Source organism: Culex quinquefasciatus, chromosome 2 (genome assembly GCF_015732765.1).
Source record: "Culex quinquefasciatus strain JHB chromosome 2, VPISU_Cqui_1.0_pri_paternal, whole genome shotgun sequence".
NCBI lineage: Eukaryota > Metazoa > Arthropoda > Insecta > Diptera > Culicidae > Culex > Culex quinquefasciatus.
The window spans coordinates 105,142,064-105,165,379 of NC_051862.1; the positions used below are offsets into that span (position 1 = coordinate 105,142,064).

A 23,316-nucleotide genomic window follows, 5' to 3' on the forward strand; every position below is an offset into this window, starting at 1 on the left:
TATATTTGTATATTTGTATATTTGTATATTTGTATATTTGTATATTTGTATATTTGTATATTTGTATATTTGTATATTTGTATATTTGTATATTTGTATATTTGTATATTTGTATATTTGTATATTTGTATATTTGTATATTTGTATATTTGTATATTTGTATATTTGTATATTTGTATATTTGTATATTTGTATATTTGTATATTTGTATATTTGTATATTTGTATATTTGTATATTTGTATATTTGTATATTTGTATATTTGTATATTTGTATATTTGTATATTTGTATATATGTATATTTGTATATTTGTATATTTGTATATTTGTATATTTGTATATTTGTATATTTGTATATTTGTATATTTGTATATTTGTATATTTGTATATTTGTATATTTGTATATTTGTATATTTGTATATTTGTATATTTGTATATTTGTATATTTGTATATTTGTATATTTGTATATTTGTATATTTGTATATTTGTATATTTGTATATTTGTATATTTGTATATTTGTATATTTGTATATTTGTATATTTGTATATTTGTATATTTGTATATTTGTATATTTGTATATTTGTATATTTGTATATTTGTATATTTGTATATTTGTATATTTGTATATTTGTATATTTGTATATTTGTATATTTGTATATTTGTATATTTGTATATTTGTATATTTGTATATTTGTATATTTGTATATTTGTATATTTGTATATTTGTATATTTGTATATTTGTATATTTGTATATTTGTATATTTGTATATTTGTATATTTGTATATTTGTATATTTGTATATTTGTATATTTGTATATTTGTATATTTGTATATTTGTATATTTGTATATTTGTATATTTGTATATTTGTATATTTGTATATTTGTATATTTGTATATTTGTATATTTGTATATTTGTATATTTGTATATTTGTATATTTGTATATTTGTATATTTGTATATTTGTATATTTGTATATTTGTATATTTGTATATTTGTATATTTGTATATTTGTATATTTGTATATTTGTATATTTGTATATTTGTATATTTGTATATTTGTATATTTGTATATTTGTATATTTGTATATTTGTATATTTGTATATTTGTATATTTGTATATTTGTATATTTGTATATTTGTATATTTGTATATTTGTATATTTGTATATTTGTATATTTGTATATTTGTATATTTGTATATTTGTATATTTGTATATTTGTATATTTGTATATTTGTATTTTTGTATTTTTGTATTTTTGTATTTTTGTATTTTTGTATTTTTGTATACTTGTATATTTGTATATTTGTATATTTGTATATTTGTATATTTGTATATTTGTATATTTGTATATTTGTATATTTGTATATTTGTATATTTGTATATTTGTATATTTGTATATTTGTATATTTGTATATTTGTATATTTGTATATTTGTATATTTGTATTTTTGTATTTTTGTATTTAGTAAAATTTAGTTAAATTAAGTTAAACAAGCTCTTCCCGGCAAACTTCGTCCTCCCCTTTTTTGGTTTCCTGACGTTTCTTGCTTGTTTGCTTATTCAGCCTCCTGTGATCAAAATTTGATTTTACGCAGCTTTTCCCATACAATCTGCAGATTTTCCGGAATCGGTTCCAGAGTGGCCAAAGTGTCAACTTATTAGCGTAAATCCTTCCTTGGGCTTATATGAACCCAACGCAACAAAGAGCGCTCCGATTCGATTTTCCGTTATCAACTGATGCGCGTTCGAAAAAAAACCGTCGATATTTTTTATATATATAGAAGATAGAAGATTAAGTTGAAATAGTTAAATTAAGTTTAATTAAGTTCTATTATGTTACATTAAAATTAATTTAGTTAAATTAAGTTAAATTCAGTTAAATTAAGTAAAATTTAGTTAAATTAAGTTAAATTAAGTTAAATTAAGTTAAATTAAGTTGAATTAAGTTAAATTAAGTTAAATTACGTTAAATTACGTTAAATTAAGTTAAATTAAGTTAAATTAAGTTAAATTAAGTTAAATTAAGTTAAATTAAGTTAAATTAAGTTAAATTAATTTAAATTAAGTTAAATTAAGTTAAATTAAGTAAAATTAAGTTAAATTAAGTAAAATTAAGGTAAATTAAGTTTAATTAAGTTAAATTAAGTTAAATTAAGCTAAATTAAGTTAAATTAAGTTGAATTAAGTTAAATTAAGTTAAATTAAGTTAAATTAAGTTAAATTAAGTTAAATTAATTTAAATTACGTTGTATTAAGTTAAATTAAGTTAAATTAAGTTTTATTAGGTTTAATTAAGTTTTTTAAAGTAAAATTAAGTTAAATTATAGTAAATAAAGTTAAATTAAGTTTGATAAAGTTAATTTAAGTTAAATTAAGTTAAATTTAGTTTAAATAAGTTGAATTACTTTAAATTAAGTTAAATTAATTCAAATGAAGTTAAATTAAATTAAACTAAGTTTAATTACGTTAAATTAAGATAAATTAAGTTGAATTATGGTAAATTAAGTTAAATGAAGTTAAATTAATTTAAATTAAGTTAAATTAAGTTTAATTAAGTTAAATTAAAAAATAAGAAAAAAAATAGTAAAATTAAGTAAAATTAAGTTAAACTTAGTTAAATTAAGTTACATTAAGTTGAATTAAGGTAAATTAAATTAAATTAAGTCAAATTAAGTTAAATTAAGATTAATTTAGTTAAATAAAGTTAAATTAAATTAAATTAAATTCAATCAAGTTAAATTGAGTAAAGTATATTTGATCAAATAAAAGTAATTTGCCGTTATATCTAAACTTTGATAAAATGCAAAACAAAGTTGAAATATAACTTTAATTTACTGTAATTTTATTTGTATTTTTGTATATTTGTTTATTTGTATATTTGTATATTTGTATATTTGTATATTTGTATATTTGTATATTTGTATATTTGTATATTTGTATATTTGTATATTTGTATATTTGTATATTTGTATATTTGTATATTTGTATATTTGTATATTTGTATATTTGTATATTTGTATATTTGTATATTTGTATATTTGTATATTTGTATATTTGTATATTTGTATATTTGTATATTTGTATATTTGTATATTTGTATATTTGTATATTTGTATATTTGTATATTTGTATATTTGTATATTTGTATATTTGTATATTTGTATATTTGTATATTTGTATATTTGTATATTTGTATATTTGTATATTTGTATATTTGTATATTTGTATATTTGTATATTTGTATATTTGTATATTTGTATATTTGTATATTTGTATATTTGTATATTTGTATATTTGTATATTTGTATATTTGTATATTTGTATATTTGTATATTTGTATATTTGTATATTTGTATATTTGTATATTTGTATATTTGTATATTTGTATATTTGTATATTTGTATATTTGTATATTTATATTTGTATATTTGTATATTTGTATATTTGTATATTTGTATATTTGTATATTTGTATATTTGTATATTTGTATATTTGTATATTTGTATATTTGTATATTTGTATATTTGTATATTTGTATATTTGTATATTTGTATATTTGTATATTTGTATATTTGTATATTTGTATATTTGTATATTTGTATATTTGTATATTTGTATATTTGTATATTTGTATATTTGTATATTTGTATATTTGTATATTTGTATATTTGTATATTTGTATATTTGTATATTTGTATATTTGTATATTTGTATATTTGTATATTTGTATATTTGTATATTTGTATATTTGTATATTTGTATATTTGTATATTTGTATATTTGTATATTTGTATATTTGTATATTTGTATATTTGTATATTTGTATATTTGTATATTTGTATATTTGTATATTTGTATATTTGTATATTTGTATATTTGTATATTTGTATATTTGTATATTTGTATATTTGTATATTTGTATATTTGTATATTTGTATATTTGTATATTTGTATATTTGTATATTTGTATATTTGTATATTTGTATATTTGTATATTTGTATATTTGTATATTGTATATTTGTATATTTGTATATTTGTATATTTGTATATTTGTATATTTGTATATTGTATATTTGTATATTTGTATATTTGTATATTTGTATATTTGTATATTTGTATATTTGTATATTTGTATATTTGTATATTTGTATATTTGTATATTTGTATATTTGTATATTTGTATATTTGTATATTTGTATATTTGTATATTTGTATATTTGTATATTTGTATATTTGTATATTGTATATTTGTATATTTGTATATTTGTATATTTGTATATTTGTATATTTGTATATTTGTATATTTGTATATTTGTATATTTGTATATTTGTATATTTGTATATTTGTATATTTATATTTGTATATTTGTATATTTGTATATTTGTATATTTGTATTTTTGTATTTTTGTATTTTGTATTTTGTATTTTTGTATTTTTGTATTTTGTATTTTTGTATTTTTGTATTTTGTATTTTGTATTTTTGTATTTTTGTATTTTGTATTTTTGTATTTTGTATTTTGTATTTTTGTATTTTGTATTTTTGTATTTTGTATTTTTGTATTTTGTATTTTGTATTTTTGTATTTTTGTATTTTGTATTTTTGTATTTTTGTATTTTTGTATTTTTGTATTTTGTATTTTTGTATTTTTGTATTTTTGTATTTTGTATTTTTGTATTTTTGTATTTTTGTATTTTGTATTTTTGTATTTTGTATTTTGTATTTTTGTATTTTTGTATTTTGTATTTTTGTATTTTGTATTTTTGTATTTTGTATTTTTGTATTTTTGTATTTTTGTATTTTTGTATTTTTATTTTATTTTTGTATTTTTGTATTTTGTATTTTTGTATTTTGTATTTTTGTATTTTTGTATTTTTGTATTTTGTATTTTTGTATTTTGTATTTTGTATTTTGTATTTTGTATTTTGTATTTTTGTATTTTTGTATTTTGTATTTTTGTATTTTTGTATTTTTGTATTTTGTATTTTGTATTTTTGTATTTTTGTATTTTTGTATTTTTATTTTTGTATTTTTGTATTTTGTATTTTTGTATTTTTGTATTTTTGTATTTTTGTATTTTTGTATTTTGTATTTTTGTATTTTTGTATTTTTGTATTTTTGTATTTTTGTATTTTTGTATTTTTGTATTTTGTATTTTGTATTTTTGTATTTTTGTATTTTTGTATTTTTGTATTTTTGTATTTTTGTATTTTGTATTTTGTATTTTTGTATTTTTGTATTTTGTATTTTGTATTTTGTATTTTGTATTTTTGTATTTTTGTATTTTTGTATTTTTGTATTTTTGTATTTTTGTATTTTTGTATTTTTGTATTTTGTATTTTTGTATTTTTGTATTTTGTATTTTTGTATTTTTGTATTTTTGTATTTTTGTATTTTTGTATTTTGTATTTTTGTATTTTGTATTTTTGTATTTTTGTATTTTTGTATTTTTGTATTTTGTATTTTTGTATTTTTGTATTTTGTATTTTGTATTTTTGTATTTTTGTATTTTTGTATTTTGTATTTTTGTATTTTGTATTTTGTATTTTGTATTTTGTATTTTTGTATTTTTGTATTTTTGTATTTTTGTATTTTTGTATTTTTGTATTTTTGTATTTTGTATTTTTGTATTTTTGTATTTTTGTATTTTTGTATTTTTGTATTTTTGTATTTTGTATTTTTGTATTTTTGTATTTTTGTATTTTGTATTTTTGTATTTTTGTATTTTTGTATTTTGTATTTTGTATTTTTGTATTTTGTATTTTTGTATTTTTGTATTTTTGTATTTTTGTATTTTTGTATTTTTGTATTTTTGTATTTTTGTATTTTTGTATTTTTGTATTTTGTATTTTGTATTTTTGTATTTTGTATTTTTGTATTTTTGTATTTTTGTATTTTGTATTTTTGTATTTTTGTATTTTTGTATTTTTGTATTTTTGTATTTTGTATTTTGTATTTTGTATTTTGTATTTTTGTATTTTGTATTTTTGTATTTTTGTATTTTTGTATTTTTGTATTTTTGTATTTTTGTATTTTGTATTTTTGTATTTTTGTATTTTTTATTTTTGTATTTTTGTATTTTTGTATTTTTGTATTTTTGTATTTTTATTTTGTATTTTTGTATTTTTGTATTTTTGTATTTTGTATTTTTGTATTTTGTATTTTGTATTTTTGTATTTTTGTATTTTTGTATTTTGTATTTTTGTATTTTGTATTTTTGTATTTTTGTATTTTTGTATTTTTGTATTTTTGTATTTTTGTATTTTTGTATTTTTGTTTTTGTATTTTTGTATTTTTGTATTTTTGTATTTTGTATTTTTGTATTTTTGTATTTTTGTATTTTGTATTTTGTATTTTGTATTTTGTATTTTTGTATTTTTGTATTTTTGTATTTTTGTATTTTTGTATTTTTGTATTTTGTATTTTTGTATTTTGTATTTTGTATTTTGTATTTTTTTGTATTTTGTATTTTTGTATTTTTGTATTTTTGTATTTTTGTATTTTGTATTTTGTATTTTGTATTTTTGTATTTTTGTATTTTTGTATTTTTGTATTTTGTATTTTGTATTTTGTATTTTGTATTTTGTATTTTTGTATTTTGTATTTTGTATTTTTGTATTTTTGTATTTTTGTATTTTTGTATTTTTGTATTTTGTATTTTTGTATTTTTGTATTTTTGTATTTTTGTATTTTGTATTTTTTATTTTGTATTTTGTATTTTGTATTTTGTATTTTGTATTTTGTATTTTTGTATTTTGTATTTTTGTATTTTTGTATTTTTGTATTTTTGTATTTTTGTATTTTTGTATTTTTGTATTTTGTATTTTTGTATTTTTGTATTTTTGTATTTTGTATTTTTGTATTTTTGTATTTTTGTATTTTTGTATTTTTGTATTTTTGTATTTTTGTATTTTTGTATTTTTGTATTTTGTATTTTTGTATTTTTGTTTTGTATTTTGTATTTTTGTATTTTGTATTTTGTATTTTGTATTTTTGTATTTTGTATTTTTGTATTTTTGTATTTTTGTATTTTGTATTTTTGTATTTTTGTATTTTTGTATTTTTGTATTTTTGTATTTTTGTATTTTTGTATTTTTGTATTTTGTATTTTTGTATTTTTGTATTTTTGTATTTTTGTATTTTTGTATTTTTGTATTTTGTATTTTTGTATTTTGTATTTTTGTATTTTTGTATTTTTGTATTTTTGTATTTTTGTATTTTTGTATTTTGTATTTTTGTATTTTGTATTTTGTATTTTTGTATTTTGTATTTTTGTATTTTGTATTTTTGTATTTTGTATTTTGTATTTTGTATTTTTGTATTTTTGTATTTTGTATTTTTGTATTTTTGTATTTTGTATTTTTGTATTTTGTATTTTGTATTTTTGTATTTTTGTATTTTTGTATTTTTTATTTTTGTATTTTTTGTATTTTGTATTTTTGTATTTTGTATTTTGTATTTTGTATTTTTGTATTTTGTATTTTTGTATTTTTGTATTTTTGTATTTTGTATTTTTGTATTTTGTATTTTTGTATTTTTGTATTTTTGTATTTTGTATTTTTGTATTTTTGTATTTTGTATTTTTGTATTTTGTATTTTTGTATTTTGTATTTTGTATTTTTGTATTTTGTATTTTGTATTTTTTGTATTTTTGTATTTTTGTATTTTTGTATTTTTGTATTTTGTATTTTGTATTTTTGTATTTTTGTATTTTTGTATTTTGTATTTTTGTATTTTGTATTTTGTATTTTTGTATTTTTGTATTTTTGTATTTTTGTATTTTGTATTTTGTATTTTTGTATTTTGTATTTTTGTATTTTGTATTTTTGTATTTTGTATTTTGTATTTTTGTATTTTGTATTTTTGTATTTTTGTATTTTTGTATTTTGTATTTTTGTATTTTTGTATTTTGTATTTTTGTATTTTTGTATTTTTGTATTTTTGTATTTTTGTATTTTGTATTTTGTATTTTTGTATTTTGTATTTTTGTATTTTTGTATTTTTGTATTTTGTATTTTTGTATTTTTGTATTTTTGTATTTTTGTATTTTTGTATTTTGTATTTTTGTTTGTATTTTTTGTATTTTGTATTTTGTATTTTTGTATTTTGTATTTTGTATTTTTGTATTTTGTATTTTTGTATTTTTATTGTTTTTGTATTTTTGTATTTTTGTATTTTTGTATTTTTGTATTTTTGTTTTGTATTTTTGTATTTTGTATTTTGTATTTTTGTATTTTTGTTTTTGTATTTTTGTATTTTTGTATTTTGTATTTTTGTATTTTGTATTTTTGTATTTTTGTATTTTGTATTTTTGTATTTTGTATTTTTGTATTTTTGTATTTTTGTATTTTTTGTATTTTTGTATTTTGTATTTTTGTATTTTTGTATTTTGTATTTTTGTATTTTGTATTTTGTATTTTGTATTTTTATTTTTGTATTTTGTATTTTTGTATTTTGTATTTTTGTATTTTTGTATTTTGTATTTTTGTATTTTTGTATTTTGTATTTTTGTATTTTTGTATTTTGTATTTTTGTATTTTTGTATTTTTGTATTTTTGTATTTTGTATTTTTGTATTTTGTATTTTGTATTTTGTATTTTTGTATTTTTGTATTTTGTATTTTTGTATTTTGTATTTTTGTATTTTTGTATTTTTGTATTTTTGTATTTTTGTATTTTGTATTTTTGTATTTTTGTATTTTGTATTTTGTATTTTTGTATTTTTGTATTTTGTATTTTTGTATTTTTGTATTTTGTATTTTGTATTTTTGTATTTTGTATTTTGTATTTTTGTATTTTTGTATTTTTGTATTTTTGTATTTTGTATTTTTGTATTTTTGTATTTTTGTATTTTTGTATTTTTGTATTTTGTATTTTGTATTTTTGTATTTTTGTATTTTTGTATTTTTGTATTTTGTATTTTTGTATTTTTTGTATTTTGTATTTTGTATTTTTGTATTTTTGTATTTTTGTATTTTGTATTTTTGTATTTTTGTATTTTTGTATTTTGTATTTTTGTATTTTTGTATTTTTGTATTTTGTATTTTTGTATTTTTGTATTTTTGTATTTTTGTATTTTTTTGTATTTTGTATTTTTGTATTTTTGTATTTTTGTATTTTGTATTTTGTATTTTGTATTTTTGTATTTTTGTATTTTTGTATTTTGTATTTTTGTATTTTATTTTGTATTTTTGTATTTTTGTGTTTTGTATTTTGTATTTTTGTATTTTGTATTTTTGTATTTTTGTATTTTTGTATTTTTGTATTTTTGTATTTTGTATTTTGTATTTTTGTATTTTTGTATTTTGTATTTTTGTATTTTTGTATTTTTGTATTTTTGTATTTTTGTATTTTTGTATTTTTGTATTTTTGTATTTTTGTATTTTGTATTTTTGTATTTTGTATTTTGTATTTTGTATTTTGTATTTTGTATTTTTGTATTTTTTGTATTTTGTATTTTGTATTTTGTATTTTTGTATTTTTGTATTTTGTATTTTGTATTTTTGTATTTTTGTATTTTTGTATTTTTGTATTTTTGTATTTTGTATTTTTGTATTTTTGTATTTTGTATTTTTGTATTTTTGTATTTTTGTATTTTTGTATTTTTGTATTTTTGTATTTTGTATTTTGTATTTTTGTATTTTGTATTTTTGTATTTTGTATTTTTGTATTTTTGTATTTTGTATTTTTGTATTTTTGTATTTTTGTATTTTTGTATTTTTGTATTTTTGTATTTTGTATTTTGTATTTTTGTATTTTTGTATTTTTGTATTTTGTATTTTGTATTTTGTATTTTGTATTTTTGTATTTTTGTATTTTTGTATTTTTGTATTTTTGTATTTTTTTGTTTTTGTATTTTGTATTTTGTATTTTGTATATTTTGTATTTTTGTATTTTTGTATTTTGTATTTTTGTATTTTTGTATTTTTGTATTTTGTATTTTGTATTTTTGTATTTTGTATTTTGTATTTTTGTATTTTTGTATTTTGTATTTTGTATTTTGTATTTTTGTATTTTTGTATTTTTGTATTTTTGTATTTTTGTATTTTTGTATTTTTGTATTTTTGTTTTTGTATTTTGTATTTTTGTATTTTTGTATTTTTGTATTTTGTATTTTGTATTTTGTATTTTGTATTTTGTATTTTTGTATTTTTGTATTTTTGTATTTTTGTATTTTGTATTTTGTATTTTGTATTTTGTATTTTGTATTTTGTATTTTTGTATTTTTGTATTTTTGTATTTTGTATTTTTGTATTTTGTATTTTGTATTTTGTATTTTGTATTTTTGTATTTTTGTATTTTGTATTTTGTATTTTGTATTTTGTATTTTTGTATTTTGTATTTTGTATTTTTGTATTTTTGTATTTTTGTATTTTGTATTTTGTATTTTTGTATTTTTGTATTTTTGTATTTTGTATTTTGTATTTTGTATTTTGTATTTTTGTATTTTTGTATTTTTGTATTTTTGTATTTTTGTATTTTGTATTTTGTATTTTTGTATTTTGTATTTTGTATTTTGTATTTTTGTATTTTTGTATTTTGTATTTTTGTATTTTTGTATTTTTGTATTTTTGTATTTTTGTATTTTTGTATTTTGTATTTTCGTATTTTTGTATTTTTGTATTTTTGTATTTTGTATTTTTGTATTTTGTATTTTTGTATTTTTGTATTTTTGTATTTTTGTATTTTTGTATTTTTGTATTTTGTATTTTGTATTTTTGTATTTTTGTATTTTTGTATTTTGTATTTTTGTATTTTTGTATTTTGTATTTTGTATTTTTGTATTTTGTATTTTGTATTTTTGTATTTTTGTATTTTTGTATTTTGTATTTTTGTATTTTGTATTTTTGTATTTTGTATTTTTGTATTTTTGTATTTTGTATTTTGTATTTTTGTATTTTTGTATTTTGTATTTTTGTATTTTTGTATTTTGTATTTTTGTATTTTGTATTTTTGTATTTTTGTATTTTGTATTTTTGTATTTTTGTATTTTGTATTTTGTATTTTTGTATTTTTGTATTTTTGTATTTTGTATTTTTGTATTTTGTATTTTTGTATTTTGTATTTTTGTATTTTGTATTTTGTATTTTGTATTTTGTATTTTTGTATTTTTGTATTTTTGTATTTTTGTATTTTTGTATTTTGTATTTTTGTATTTTTGTATTTTGTATTTTTGTATTTTGTATTTTGTATTTTTGTATTTTGTATTTTGTATTTTGTATTTTTGTATTTTGTATTTTTGTATTTTTGTATTTTTGTATTTTGTATTTTGTATTTTTGTATTTTTGTATTTTTGTATTTTGTATTTTTGTATTTTGTATTTTGTATTTTTGTATTTTGTATTTTTGTATTTTGTATTTTTGTATTTTGTATTTTTGTATTTTTGTATTTTTGTATTTTGTATTTTGTATTTTTGTATTTTGTATTTTTGTATTTTTGTATTTTGTATTTTTGTATTTTGTATTTTGTATTTTGTATTTTGTATTTTTGTATTTTGTATTTTTGTATTTTTGTATTTTTGTATTTTGTATTTTTGTATTTTGTATTTTGTATTTTGTATTTTTGTATTTTTGTATTTTGTATTTTGTATTTTTGTATTTTGTATTTTGTATTTTTGTATTTTTGTATTTTGTATTTTTGTATTTTGTATTTTGTATTTTGTATTTTTGTATTTTGTATTTTGTATTTTTGTATTTTGTATTTTTGTATTTTGTATTTTTGTATTTTTATTTTGTATTTTTGTATTTTTGTATTTTTGTATTTTGTATTTTTGTATTTTGTATTTTGTATTTTGTATTTTTGTATTTTGTATTTTGTATTTTGTATTTTGTATTTTGTATTTTTGTATTTTGTATTTTGTTTTTGTATTTTTGTATTTTTGTATTTTGTATTTCTGTATTTTGTATTTTTGTATTTTGTATTTTTGTATTTTTGTATTTTGTATTTTTGTATTTTGTATTTTGTATTTTTGTATTTTTGTATTTTTGTATTTTTGTATTTTTGTATTTTTGTATTTTGTATTTTTGTATTTTTGTATTTTTGTATTTTTGTATTTTTGTATTTTGTATTTTGTATTTTTATTTTTGTATTTTGTATTTTGTATTTTTGTATTTTTGTATTTTTGTATTTTTGTATTTTGTATTTTTGTATTTTGTATTTTGTATTTTGTATTTTGTATTTTGTATTTTTGTATTTTTGTATTTTTGTATTTTGTATTTTGTATTTTTGTATTTTGTATTTTTGTATTTTGTATTTTTGTATTTTTGTATTTTGTATTTTGTATTTTGTATTTTGTATTTTTGTATTTTTGTATTTTTGTATTTTTGTATTTTGTATTTTTGTATTTTTGTATTTTTGTATTTTTGTATTTTTGTATTTTTGTATTTTGTATTTTTGTATTTTGTATTTTTGTATTTTTGTATTTTGTATTTTGTATTTTTATTTTGTATTTTTGTATTTTTGTATTTTTGTATTTTTGTATTTTTGTATTTTTGTATTTTTGTATTTTGTATTTTTGTATTTTGTATTTTGTATTTTTGTATTTTTGTATTTTTGTATTTTGTATTTTGTATTTTGTATTTTGTATTTTTGTATTTTGTATTTTTGTATTTTTGTATTTTTGTATTTTTGTATTTTGTATTTTTGTATTTTTGTATTTTGTATTTTTGTATTTTTGTATTTTTGTATTTTTGTATTTTTGTATTTTTGTATTTTTGTATTTTTGTATTTTGTATTTTTGTATTTTTGTATTTTTGTATTTTGTATTTTGTATTTTGTATTTTTGTATTTTGTATTTTGTATTTTTGTATTTTGTATTTTTGTATTTTTGTATTTTTGTATTTTTGTATTTTTGTATTTTTGTATTTTTGTATTTTTGTATTTTTGTATTTTTGTATTTTTGTATTTTTGTATTTTTGTATTTTTGTATTTTTGTATTACTGTATTTATTTTTTTTAAACTTGTTAATAGAATATCACAACAAAGTCGTACAATTAGGATGATCAATTATAACATAGTTTAAAAAGCCTGGAAACTTTTGAAACATCCAATAAACTTGCTGGACTACCAAAAAACGTACCAAGAATAGCGGAAGATCATGCTACACCAGCAAAAAGTCTTTTTGAGAATAAAAATTTTTTTACAGGCAGCAAGGGATTTTTTGAAATAATTTCGAAATTACTAGCTAAAACAGTCGAAAAATTAGCTGGACTTACCAAAAAACGTAGCAAGAACAAAAAAGAAACAAGCTAAATCAGCCAAAAGGCTGAGTTAATAAAGCTGGCTTTGCAGGCAGCAATGGAGGCTTTTAAAAGAAAATATGTAGAAATAGTGGAAAAAAATAGCTATTCCAACCAAAACAACTACCAAGAATAGTGGCAAAGTTAGCTAAACTAGCTAAAAAGATGTGTGAAAATACCTGGCTTCGCAGCCATCAATGGAAATTTTGAGAATGTTTAAATAAAAACTAGTTGAAACAGTTTAAAAACTAGCTGGGCTAACCATAAAACTTCTTAGAATACCATAAAATCTACCTAAAATAGCAGCTTTGAAACTGATAGCATGTTTTTAGCTTGCAAATTAGTAAAACTGACTAATAATTTAGCTAGATTTACCATTTTTGGGACCTGGTTGCAACTGTCAAATCAAGATTATCGTGTGAGCAGCAGCGCCGGGAAGATGGATTTTTGTGGCGTTCTTTTTGTGCTGTATTCGTGATCGTGTTCATATCATGCATGCGGTGAGGGGGGTCATTGTGCTAATGAATATTATTGCGCGTCATTATCGTGTGAGCAGCAGCGCCGGGAAGATGGATTTTGTGGCGTTCTTTTTGTGCTGTATTCGTGATCGTGTTCATTTCGAATTATGTGGAAGGTGCGAAGCCGCGTTTTAGGATTCTTGTGTCTTTGTTGTTTTATTTGTGTTTCCATCTGGAGTATTAGTTTTAAAATTATTTTCATTTTTTACAGCTTCCTGGAATTATTTTAAATCAAATGTTTACATGTAAATTTGTCTACTCACTATATAATTTATTTAAATGTTCATATTATTCCTTATCCTATTCCTTTCCTGTAATATACCATCTCCTCATACCATATATGATCAAATTGCTTAAATTAACGAAACTTTCTAAACAGCATGGGAACCATCTGGAGCATTTATATTTTAAATAACTGGTTTTTTTACAGCTTCCTGGAATCATCTTGATTGTATTTATTATATTTATTTTATTTACTATATTTATTATATTTATTATTTATCATTATTACAAAACTATATGCTTATTAGATAATACACTACAGACTCACATTTACACTTACAAAAATTCAAATCATTAAATACATTACGCACTCAACCATTTTCATCGGCCCGATGAAATTCCCCTAACCCCCATTCCAAACCTCCCAAAAATATTCCGTTCACTTTTAAAAGTCGCATGGGTTCCCTGCACTTTTGCCACTAGTGAACAACAAAAACATCCCCTCCCAAATCCCCACGGGACTGTACGGGCGTAGCCTTGGAGCACAGTGTGGAAATTTACGTTCTTAGATATTCTTGGTTGTACCGGGCAGCAATCAAATTGTCTAAGAATATTGAATTGACCATTGTGGCACCCCCTACAGCGTGGTGCAGACCCGTTATGCTATGCTATGCTATGCTATGCTGGTTGCAACTGTCAAATCAAGGAATTTAAAAAAAAATTTGGTTGAAAAAACAACCAATTTTTTTAGGATTTTTAACTAAAAATTTGTAAGATTAACGATAAACCTTCTTTCCGTGCATGGAGTGCGAACGATCCGCATGTGACACAACAGGATTTGGACTGACATAATCCTGGATATCGCACCTTGATCCACAAAAATAATGTTATGTGAAATTTTCCTAGGAAGTCCAGACACGGTCAAAACGCCATTTTATGCTTTCATACGATTTTTCAAATATTTGGCTAAAATGGTCCGGAGCAATAATTTTTTAACAGTACCGTCAGTGGGGGTGACTATGGGTCAAAAAACGATACACCTCTGAGCAACTCTCTACGAAATCGGCCGATTTCGACCATTTTTATTTTTTGTATTTTTTTATTTGACTCAAACTTTGTGGGGGCCTTTCCTATGACCAAATAAGCTATTTTGCGTCATTGGTTCACCCATACAAGTCTCTATACAATTTTGGCAGCTGTCCATACAAAAATGGTATGTAAATATTCAAACAGCTGTAACTTTTGAGTGAATTTTCGGATCAATTTGGTGTCTTCGGCAAAGTTGTAGGTATTGTTGAGGACTTTTGAGAAAAAAATAGGTACACGGAAAAAAAATTCAGATTTTTTAATCAACTTTTTTTTCACTAAAACTCAATTTCCCAAAATACGTATTTTTTGATTTTCGAGATTTTTTGATATGTTTTAGGGGACAAAAATCCGCAACTTTTGAGCTATAGAGAAACATGGTCAAAAAATCTGCCGCCGAGTTATGATTTTTTGAAAAAATAGTGATTTTTGGAAAAAATCGAAGTTTCATGCAAAAACAAGTTTGACATTATTTTTTAATTCAAAATTGAATTTGCACTCGAAAAGTACTTTACAGATTTTTTGATAAAGGGCTCCGTTTTAAAGATATAGCCACCGAAAGTTTGATTTTTGCGAAATATTTGCAGTTTTTCGATTTTAAAAAATAGTGACCATGAGTGACCATTTTTAAAAATATTTTTTTTTGAAAAGTTCAGAAAATTTGCTATAAAATTGTCTAAGAGACATTGAAGATTGGACCTTGGGTTGCTGAGATAGAGCCGCTTTAAGAAAAAGAAACACGAAAATTGAAGTTTTCTAAATCTCACTAAAACAACCCACCATTTTCTAATGACGATATCTTAGCAACTGATGGTCCGATTTTCAATGTTAAAATAAGAAACATTCGTAAAATTTTCCGATCTTTTCGAAAAAAAATATTTCGAATTTTTTTAAATCAAGAAAAGCATTTTAAATGGGCGAAATCTTCAATGTTTGGCCCTTTTAAAATGTTAGTCTTGATTTAACTTTTTTCAAAATATTTTTTTCGAAAAGATCGGAAAATTTCACGAATGTTTCATATTTTAACATTGAAAATCGGACCATCAGTTGCTGAGATATCGTCATTAGAAAATGGTGGGTTGTTTTGGTGAGATTTAGAAAACTTCAATTTTCGTGTTTCTTTTTCTTAAAGCGGCTCTATCTTAGCAACCCGAGGTCCAATCTCCAATGTCTCTTAGACAATTTTATAGAAAATTTTCTAAACTTTTCAAAAAAATATTTTTAGAAATGGTCACTATTTTAAAAAATCGAAAAACTGCAAATATTTCGCAAAAATCAAACTTTCGGTGGCTATATCTTGAAAACGGAGCCCTTTATCAAAAATCTGTAAAGTACTTTTCGATTGCGAATTCAATTTTGAATTAAAAAATAATGTCAAACTTGTTTTTGCATGAAACTTCGATTTTTTTTCCAAAAATCACTATTTTTTCAAAAAATCATAACTCGGCGGCAGATTTTTTGATCATGTTTCTCTATAGCTCAAAAGTTGCGGATTTTTGTCCCCTAAAACATATCAAAAAATCTCTAAAATCAAAAAATACGTATTTTGGGAAATTGAGTTTTAGTGCAAAAAAAGTTGATTAAAAAATCTGAATTTTTTTCCGTGTACCTATTTTTTTCTCAAAAGTCCTCAACAATACCTACAACTTTGCCGAAGACACCAAATTGATCAGAAAATTCACTCAAAAGTTACAGCTGCTTGAATATTTACATACCATTTTTGTATGGACAGCTGCACAGCAAAAATCCGATGGTAAAATCGCATGCAAAAGCATGCACATCACCTTCGTCAAAATAAACACTTAATATTACACGCTGCATGTACAATTTTTGCAAACACAAAAAAAAGTTGCAACCGACGGGATTCAAACCCAGCACCAACAGTAAGCCTGGCGCCTTAGCCCACTCGGCCATCAGACCGATGGAAAGTTGTAAGGATAAACGCATATATGAGCTTGACATTTCGGTCAAGTAGGTTTCCCATACTGATGAGCTACATATTTCAGAGTGTAAAATCACATAAAATTGCATAAAATAATGCAATATTTATATTACACCCAGGCCTTTTACACGCAGCTGGATTACTACTTTTTAGCTGTGTGCCAAAATTGTATGGAGACTTGTATGGGTGAACCAATGACACAAAATAGCTTATTTGGTCATAGGGAAGGCCCCCACAAAGTTTGAGCCAAATCAAAAAATACAATAAAATCCATTTCCGGTTTTGGTAGAGAATTGCTTCTCTAGTATTTTCTTAATAACAAAAACAATTTAAATAACTTCATTTCTTTTATTCTAAACTTATTTTTATTAAGTCCTCTTAGGTGCTAAGACCAGGTTAGGACCGAGGATCGATCAACATATTAAATATACACATCAAAAACAACTCCTTACATTCCATACTTGGAGATCATGTAACTGACTAGGGTTACTTGGTTCAAGCGGGTCTTGCAGGTCTTGAACCTGCCGATGTACTCGGAGAAAATGCCCCACAGCTCAGCCGAACTGTAGAGCACCTCCCCGGCTTCCTCCTCCGTAGCTCCACCGTCTCGGGAGCCACTGCTTCCTTTGCTGCTTCCTGCGAGTCGAGGGCGATCCTTCGATTTTCCGTCCGGACTCTGCTTCTCCGCCTTCCTTGCCGGCGGTTTTGGTTTCGGCGCCTGCTGTCGCCGCTGGATGAAATCCGCACACTTGGGGCAGCTGCGGTCCGTAGCTTCGTGGGCTCCAGAGCAGTTGGCACACCGCTTTGGCTGGGCTTCCTGGACTTCGCACTCGTCCGTCTTGTGGGGACCCCCACAGTTGTTGCACCTCCCCTTGAGGTGACAGTTCCTGGTACCATGACCCAGCTGCAAGCAGTTCCTGCACTGAGTCACGTTCGGTCGCTTGTTCCGGTAGGCCTCCCACCGGATGTGAAATCTCCTCAAGCGCTTGATCTCACTCAGCTGCTTCAAGTTGGTGTACCCCTTGGGGAACGTAACAATGTACGGGGTTTCCTCTGACGAGGCGGACTCTCCCTTTCTCTTGATGGCATGCACCTCCACAGCATCCAGGTTTTGCGATTCCTTGAGGTTCTTCTTGACGAATTCAGGTGAAGCCGGTGGAAGTCCTCTGACGATGCCGCGGAGTTGCCGCTCGCTTCGTTTCTCGTGGGTGTAGAACTCCACTTTGTTCCCAATTAAGTGGGCCCACGCGGTCTCGAAACGCTCCTCGGAGGAACACAGCAATTTGATCCCAAACAGAGTTAGCTTGTAACTTGGCTTGGTTGTGCACGGCGACATCCTCAGCTTGGCGTAGCTTGTATTCTTTACCACCAGAGGTGGTGGTGACCGAGCCACGTAGCCTAGTGGTAACGCTTCCGCCTAGTACGCGGTAGATCGGGTTTCAAATCCCGGCTCGGACCAACACAACTGGTGATCGTTTCTCTTCTGGATTCGATTGCTTAGTAAAGGGAAGGTCACAAACTGGACCTTATCACGACACCTTAGGAAGGCGACCTATGGAATGTTGACATTAACCTTAACATGTTAACATTAAGTTGATAATGAAACTGCCACTGAATCCGCTTTGTAAATGCCGGCCCCGATACTCTTCAAGGGTGTTCCCCTCAGGAACTGGGAAAGATTTACTTTAGAGGTGGTGGTTTCTTGACCACTGGAACCACTGGTACCGTTGGGACGTCTCCTTTCCCGGCTTGTTTACCATTTTTGTTGTTGTTCTTCACCAGCGGGCTGAACTTGTTGTTGTTGAGAAGATGCTCCTCTTGGCCATTTCCGACAACGACTCCGTCGCTGGTCTTCTTCCGCTTCCGCGTTCCGTTTACGGAACGAAACTCGTCCCCGTCGGAGGATTCTTCCATCTCCATCTGAAAGCACTTTGCCGCGCAACGAAAACCAAAACACGTCTTCTTCTGTCAAGCTGAGGAACGAGACTGAATTTAAATAACATCGGAAATCTTTCAACGTAGATTTGTTCTTAGATAGTTTACTAACATTTTCCCAAAATATGGTGGATTTTGATGAACACTACCTTAAATGCCAATTGTTTGAAAATTGACCCAATCTCACCCCTTAGAGGAGGTGACATTGGGTCAAATGAAACTAAAATGATGCTCAAATACAACGATATGGTAAAAACAAGTCATCCAACAGTGTTTCTTGTGCGAGGGAATCGTATTGACACGCTACAATGTTTGAAGTGGAGATTTTGAAACATTTGGGTAGTTTTCGAGCAATTCTAACAAAAATATTAGAAAAATGATTTTTCGAGAGGTCATTTTTGGCCAAATACGTACCCCAACTTTAGACAGCTGCCAAAATAACAGGATTTGTTCTAGGAACGAGATTTTTTCAGCGGAGTCATCCTAAGATGTCCCCTACACAACCCTTTCAACAGAATTCATTTTCATTGAAAAGAACCTGAGAAATGGTAAAATCCGTAAAAAATCACTTTGACCCAATCTCACCCCCAGACCCAATGTCACCCCCACTGGCGGTAGTGTAAGTTTTTTTTAATGTGAATGCAGTGATGCCAGTTTCAGTTGATTGGTGCGCTGGAAGTGGGGACGCGAAGTCGTGATTATTCAAGTTATTTTTTTTGGGTGCTTTTGTGTCGCTGTTCGTATGGGGTGAGTGATTGTGGTAATTTTACTGTCTGCATGTAAATTTATCAACTCACTATATGATTTATATAAATGTTTATATTATTCCTTATCCTTTTCCTTTCCTGTAACACACCATCTCCTCATACCATATATGATCAAACTGTTTAAATTAACGAAACTTTCTAGGACAGCATGAGAACCATCTGGAGCATTTTTATTTTAAATTACTGCTATTTTTTACAGCTTCCTGGAATCATCTTGATTTTATTTATTATATGTATTATATTTGTTTCATTTATTATTTTTACAAAACTACATGCTTATTATATAATACACTAAAGACTCACATTTACACGTACAAACTTCCAAATCATTTAATACATTACGCATTCAACAATTTTCATCGGCCCGATGAAATTTCCCAAACCCCCATTCCGAACCTCCCAAAAATATTCCGTTCACTTTTAAAAGTCGCATGAGTTCCCTGCACTTTTGCCACTAGTGAACAACAAAATCATCCCCTCCCAAATCCCCACGGGACTGTATGGGCGTAGCCTTGGAGCACAGTGTGGAAATTTACGTTCTCAGAGTTTTTTGGTTGTACCGGGCAACAATCAAACTGTCTAAGAATATTGAATTGACCATTGTGGCACCCCCTACAGCGTGGTGCAGACCCGTTATGCTATGCTATGCAGTGATGCCAGTTTCAGTTTAGTGAAAGATGGCATTTCTCTTACAAATTTAGGAAATCTAGTTTCAATGTACATTTTCCTTTCTTTCAACTTTCTTTAAACAGATTATGAGATTGAATTCTCAGTTCATTTACGATTCAAGATTGACTGTACTTACTCTCGCCCAAACCGTTGCGGAATACGCTGCTCCTTTTTTCATTGGTTGTGAGACTAACTCTGTCGTGCAAGTGGTTAGTATAGATAATGCAACAGATATTGTCGCTTTTGACACCATTGCAGTCAGCATCAAAAGCATTACTCGTTGATTTTCTGAAACTAGAAATTGAATCATTCATAAAATGCGCAAAAGAAAACATGTGAAAAATGAAGCATTGTGGCCGCAAACTGCCTCCCAAAACCGTCCACCAAGTGGGAGTGATTCCAGACTGCGACGCCTACTTGATTGCTCCCTTGCAGAGATGCACGCAGATAAATTTTCTTTAAATATCAATGAGCTCAAGTTCAAAACTAACAACTTCTTCGTAAGTTCTGACGTTAAATTAAACATCCATTTATTTTAATCGAGGCCGGGACCGTGGTGTAGGGGTAAGCGTGATTGCCTCTCACCCAGTCAGCCTGGGTTCAATCCCAGACGGTCCCGGTGGCATTTTTCGAGACGAGAATTGTGTGATCACGCCTTCCGTCGGACGGGAAGTAAATGTTGGCCCCGGACTAACCTAAAAAAGTTAGGTCGTTAGCTCAGTCCAGGTGTAGGAGTCATCTCCCTGGGTCCTGCCTCGGTGGAGTCGCTGGTAGACAGTTGGACTAACAATCCAAAGGTCGTCAGTTCGAATCCCGGGGTGGATGGAAGCTAAGGTGTAAAAAGAGGTTTGCAATTGCCTCAACAATCAAGCCTTCGGACGCCTAGTTTCGAGTAGGAATCTCGCAATCGAGAACGCCAAGGCAATGCTGTAGAGCGAATAATTTGATTTGATTTTTTTTTATTTTAATCGAAAATAATCTTACTTTACTTTACTTTACTTTTACTGCCCAGACAACCCCCGGGTCATGAGCTGTCCCCAGATGCGCAGCCACTGGACTCGGTCCTGGGTTTCTACTTTCCAATTTCGCTGCGGAACTCCCACACCTTCCAGATCTTCCTCCACTTGGTTCAACCACGATGCACCCCCCCTCCGCCGCGTTCCAACCGGCTCCGAAATAAACACCAACTTCACCAGATTGATTGTCTGATTTGCTTGGCGCACATCCAGCACGTCCGGCATTCTTGCGACGTGTCCGGTCCACCGGATTCGGCCAGCCTTGGCGACTTTCCGAATGCTTGGCTTGCCGTAGAGTTGTACCAGCTCGTGGTTCATCCATGCATTGTTCTCACGTATACGGCCAAATCGTCCTAAGCACTCGTCGTTCGAAAACTTCAAGCGCTTGTAGGTCCTCCTCGAGCATCGTCCACGTCTCGTGCCCTTTGAGGACGACGGGTCTTATCAGCGTTTCGTACATACACTTTGCACTTCGGGACCGTAAGGTCTTGTGGAGTCCATAGTAGGCATGACTACCGGTGATTATGCGCCCCCGAATTTCCATGCTGCAGTTGTTGTCCGACGTCATCAACGATCCAAGGTATACAAACTCCTCCACAACCTCGAACTCGTCGCTGTCGATCGTCACGCTCGGTCCTATGCGCAAGCCCTAAAGGACTCGGTTCCTCCTGCCAGCAGATACTTCGTCTTCGCTACATTCACCTGCAATCCAACCTTCTCCGCTTCCTGCTTCAATTCGGTGTACCTCTTAGCCACCTCCTCGAACGTTCTGCCGACAATGCCCATGTCGTCGGCATAGCAGATGAACTGGCTGGACCGGTTGATAATCGTGTCCCGCATGTTGAAGCTAGGGATCTGACACGCATGCAGTTTCCTGAAGTCCCCGCCAGAGACGCTGTCAATGTTGTTTACGTGTGGTTTTTGAAAAGGTCATATGAAATAAATACATACATTTTGTTCCCAAATTATTTTTTTGTTAGTTTTTTCTATCTTTTGAATGTATTTGCGAGATAATTAAAATTATTACGTAAATTTGTCAACATTTTACATTTATTAGATCAATAAAACCAAGTTATAGTTGACGATTTAAGTGATACAAGTTGTATCACACTAAACAAGACTAAAAAACTCAATAGCTTCAGTTTTTAAAACGAAATGAGTTTGATTCTTCCTGACCGTTGCACTATGGTACGTTGGGTGGCCAAGTTTCAAAAAAGTGACCTTCTCCAAATATTTTTTGGTATTTTTTTCTCGTAATTAAACATTCTAACTAAGAAAAATCCAAATTTTCAAAGCTCTAAGTTTGTTCATTACGGAGATACGCAAGCTGAAAGTAAAATAATGGAGTAAAAAACTAGCGTTTTTCGTAAAAAAGGCTGATTGTTTAATTTTAACATAGCTCAGCCATTTTAATTTTTTTTATTAGGACAATTATACATCGTTGGAAAGGTAATGAGATAAGCTTTGAAACTATTAATAGATAAAATGTTGTTTCCAAACCAAATACTGAAGTTTTCATCGAATAACTGGAGCATTTTTTTTGACAAAACTTATTTTTTTGTGTTTGTTAATCGAGTACTTTTTTTGCTAACCGATGCTAAACATGAAACTAAGATCACTTGAAAGATTGGATCATAATCTAACATTGCTGAAATTTCCAGCCTGCGATTTTTTGCGTTTTCGGAGATATGCCATTTTGAACATTTACGTTTTATCAAAATTTGCTGCAATCTACATTTGCGCCCGTTTATTTCACTTGCTTTGCTACCTACTTCGTGGACATCGTCGCATCAAAAATCAATACCTGGTTTCAAGAAGTTCGAAATGACTTTATTGGAATTTTCTGTTGCTTACATTTAAAATTGAGTACCTTAGTCAAAATAAGGTATTCGTACCGAAGTTTCTCAAGCGAAACTGGA

General features: G+C 25.0%; 1 protein-coding gene across 1 annotated transcript in view; it reads right to left on the minus strand.

Annotated features, from left to right (window-relative positions):
* The window catches only part of LOC119766164 (organic cation transporter-like protein), a 328,301-nt gene that overhangs the window by 11,625 nt on the left and 293,360 nt on the right, over window positions 1-23,316 (minus strand). Inside the window, exon 7 of the mRNA XM_038250574.1 lies at window positions 20,518-20,675. Within this exon, the coding sequence (XP_038106502.1) occupies window positions 20,518-20,675 (158 nt within the window). The remainder of the gene's footprint in view (window positions 1-20,517; window positions 20,676-23,316) is intronic.